General features: G+C 35.4%; 1 protein-coding gene across 1 annotated transcript; it reads left to right on the top strand.

The window, feature by feature from the left end:
- Positions 1–510: 510 nt before the first annotated feature.
- Positions 511–2,336, top strand: LOC107919007 (protein TILLER ANGLE CONTROL 1). The gene is made up of 5 exons (XM_016848551.2): positions 511–716; positions 813–858; positions 1,071–1,642; positions 1,724–1,893; positions 2,023–2,336. Exons 1-4 carry the CDS (start codon positions 711–713, stop codon positions 1,889–1,891), a joined length of 792 nt encoding a protein of 263 aa, XP_016704040.1. The 5' UTR covers positions 511–710; the 3' UTR covers positions 1,892–1,893; positions 2,023–2,336.
- The last annotated feature ends 1,386 nt before the right edge of the window (positions 2,337–3,722 follow it).

Here is a 3,722-nt window from a genome sequence, read left to right as displayed (position 1 = left end):
GGAATAAAGTATGTGTGGGTATTTTCCGTCTAATGCCTTAAAGGAGCAACTGAGGAAAGATAGAGAATGTTAAGTTGTTGCTATGGTTGTTAAGAATGTAGCTGAAGTGTAGGTTCATGGCAACCGAGTATTAACATGCATGTTGTTCATCGATTCTTGGATAGTAGGACGAATTTAAGAAGATTTAGGCACATAATATTTTTTTAGAAATCAAAGTTTTTTTTTCCATATGCAATTATCACATGGGTAGACAAATTTTGTCACTAGACTAATGGTTTAACCAATGATAAAGATAAAAGCTACGAGCATATTTAAAATATAAAAACGAATTGCTGAACAGAGAGATGTAATATCGCACATCATACAAAGAATTTTGCCAAAATCTATCAAGCCAGTAAGATCCATGATAGTGACATGGTGGATGCCTTCTATTATAGATAATTTATAATTTTTTAAATAAAATAGTGAGATTCAATAAATTGAAGCAGAGGTTGATGCTCTTATCAAAGGCTTAAATTTTAACCGAGCAAATCGTGCAATCTTACGCACGGGCCATCACGTTATCCTACTTTCTTTTTTGCCACATGGCACCCTAACTCCTTAACCTATGCCCCCTTGCTTTTTGCCAACTATAATTCCTTCACCTCTCCTACATCAGGAGCAATATTCTACAACCCCTCACTAGATTCGCTCCACATTGGCTGAGAAAAATGAAGGTAATTAGACCAACATACACATATTTTGTTACGTCCTTTTCCCCTTTAATGATTTCCTCTGAGATTTTTTTTGTTTGATGATGATTTCTTTGATAGATCTTCAACTGGTTGCACAAGAGGTTCCCTCATAACGTTCTCAAAGGTTTGATTTCTTAACATTTTTCGCTACTTCTTTTTATAACTAAATCAAAATTCTTTTGAGATATTTAAGACTGACGACAAATTTTCATTGTACAAGTTTCCTCTGCATATATATGATCTCTTTCAGTATTGTTTTTAATTCATATGGCATTCAAACAGTATTTCCATTGTTTTTTAATAGTATGATGATGAGAAAACTTCAATTTTCTGCAGATGGGCTGGTTCGAAATGTTAAGAAGACTGATTCCATTGCAATTGACACAAATTCAAAAGCCTTACTCGAACAAGTAGCACTGTTCGACCTGCTGGATGGTTGGCGATATGGCGTTCTAACAATTGGAACATTCGGTTTCGATCCTTTGAAATCCTTGGGTGAGCTAAATGACCACTTACCTCCTGAAAGCAACGGCGACGAAGAAGAAGAAGAACGATTCTCTAACAACAATGATGAAGATGATGATGATGACAACAATAATAGTTACGATGAAGTGAACCCACTGGTGCTTGGCCACAGTTTGGAGGACATTTTGGAGGATTCTACTCACAATGAAATCAAGTTTAACTTGGAAGTCATTGAGGATCATTCTGAGAAGCTGAGAAGAAGAACTACCTTGGCAGACCTCTTTTACCAGGACTCAGACATGAAAAACAAGCCCACCCATCTTGATTTAGAGTTAAATCCTTGCGAAAAGGCTTCTTTTCCTACGAAAAAAGGGACTTCTTTTGCCAAAAAATTCATTCCCCATGCTGGAAAGGATTCACGTCCCATCAAAATGCTAAACCAGGTGAGTCTTAAAACCTTACTTTTATGATTTCTTTTAAGCAGAATTTAGTTGATTAAAACAAAATGTTTCTTGGTCACTTAGATGATGAAGAGGATGTTGAAAAGGAAGATCCATCCAGAGCTTCAAGGCAAGGGTAATAAATTGGAGGGGCAATGCAAGCCCCAACGTATTCTATATTATATGTTGTTGCTGGCAAGAAACATGAAGCCGAAGCCAGTGTATCAGTTTCTTAATGTGCTTCATTTATAGAGGTATATTTTCATTCAAGATTTAAGTTGACAGATAGTGCATGTATTTATATCACTAGTATTGATGATCAACAATCAGTTTTAGACAATATTGGGTGTATAAATACCTATCATACCATGCACTTGTTGCAGATGCTGCTACAGCCTACAGCTTCAGCTAGCTTTGGGTGATGATGATAACTTAATCTGCCTTACAAGTTAATATTTTCTCGGTGTTCTTATTATATAATTTTTAATGTTTCTTTTCTTAAAAAATTTATGGAAAAATGTACTCATTAATCAAGCTGTTCATGTATTTTAATTCTTCTTTGATTGTATTTCGAATTTAGTATATGTTGGTTGTTGGATTGTACTGGCGTTGGACAGACATTGAGTGTTCATGTGCTTGACATTTGATTGAAGGCACCTTTATTCTGAAATATAATCAGATCAAATACCATTAATCATTGATACTTTGAAGAAAAAAAAGTTGATTTATATATTTATGGTGATTCCATGACCAACCAAATTTATGTTTAATTCATTAACCATTTCTTCTCCAGTCTCATCAATCGTAAATCAATTTTTTTTTCCAATCTATTCACCATTGACTTACTCAAAAGAGATACAACCTCATCGGTTTATCTTTTCTTTTGAAAATTAAATATTGTTCAAGTTTTAATATGAATCATTATTGTACAAGCCCAATTTTGGGCCCAAAACCCCTAAATTCACTAAGCCAATAACCCCAAACTTACCCATGCCCACACACACAACAAAAGAAAAAGTTAAGGAAACCCTAGCCGTCAGCACATGCTCCCCACCCCATCCACCACCGACGCTCGCAAGTGGCCTCTGCTCCACCACCGTTTGCCTGCAGCAACAACAGAAGAATAGACAGATATTAAAAAAAAAGGAAATGTAATGGCTATTTAAAAGCCAAATCAAAAACCATTGAAAAGAGGATCGGCACTTGTGAAATAAAAACAATATTAGATTTCAAACATATAAGCAAAAAATAGAAACCCTAGTAACATCAAAAAGCAAGAAATAGCCCAATATCAGAAATCGGAGAACCGAAAATACCAAGATCTAAGGTGATTTTTACTTTACTTTCATTTTGTTTTCGGAGCCATTTTTTTTCTTCTCACTTACATACATATATTAAAAACATAAAAAAAAGGAGAAAAATACACCTTTTGGGATTCTGGCCACCGCACGACGACGGACGACGGTGGTCCGGCAATTGAGGCTCCACCGGAGAGGAGAAGCTTGAGAGGATTTGGGGGAAAGTTTTTAGCTTTTTCTGGAAAAGAATGAGGAAAATGAAATGTTTTAAAAAAAAACTTGGCTTTTATAACAGGGTAAAACGGCACCGTTTTTGTGCCTAGGGTCTGAACGCCAAAACGGCATCGTTTTGTTTGACCCGCATGTGAGCCGACCCGACGTCTGAGGATCCGCGTGTTTTCTTTTGATGGTCTAATTGGGCGATCGGCCCTTCCGCATTCTTCTGCTTTTAAATTTCATTCTCTTGGCTTTTAATTTATGCCCAGAATTTTTATTTCTTCTCCAATTCGGTCCTTTTGAAGCTGCGTGTTTTGAGACAAGGGGTTATTCCCCATTTTAGTCCCTCCTGGTTGATTGCGCATGCGATTTAATCCTCTCTTTTTTCATGTATTTCGGATTTGTCCCAAAAGTTCTATTTTCAATTCAATTTCCCTTTTCTTTACCTTTTTTATTATTCTATTCTAATTTTAATATTAGCCATGCTATTACATTTATTATTGTTATTATTATATTTTTATTAGTGTTCTATTATTATTATTTTATTTGATGCTTATACATATATATAT

Source organism: Gossypium hirsutum, chromosome A08 (assembly GCF_007990345.1).
Source record: "Gossypium hirsutum isolate 1008001.06 chromosome A08, Gossypium_hirsutum_v2.1, whole genome shotgun sequence".
Lineage (NCBI taxonomy): Eukaryota > Viridiplantae > Streptophyta > Magnoliopsida > Malvales > Malvaceae > Gossypium > Gossypium hirsutum.
This window is presented reverse-complemented; position numbering and strand designations above follow the sequence as displayed.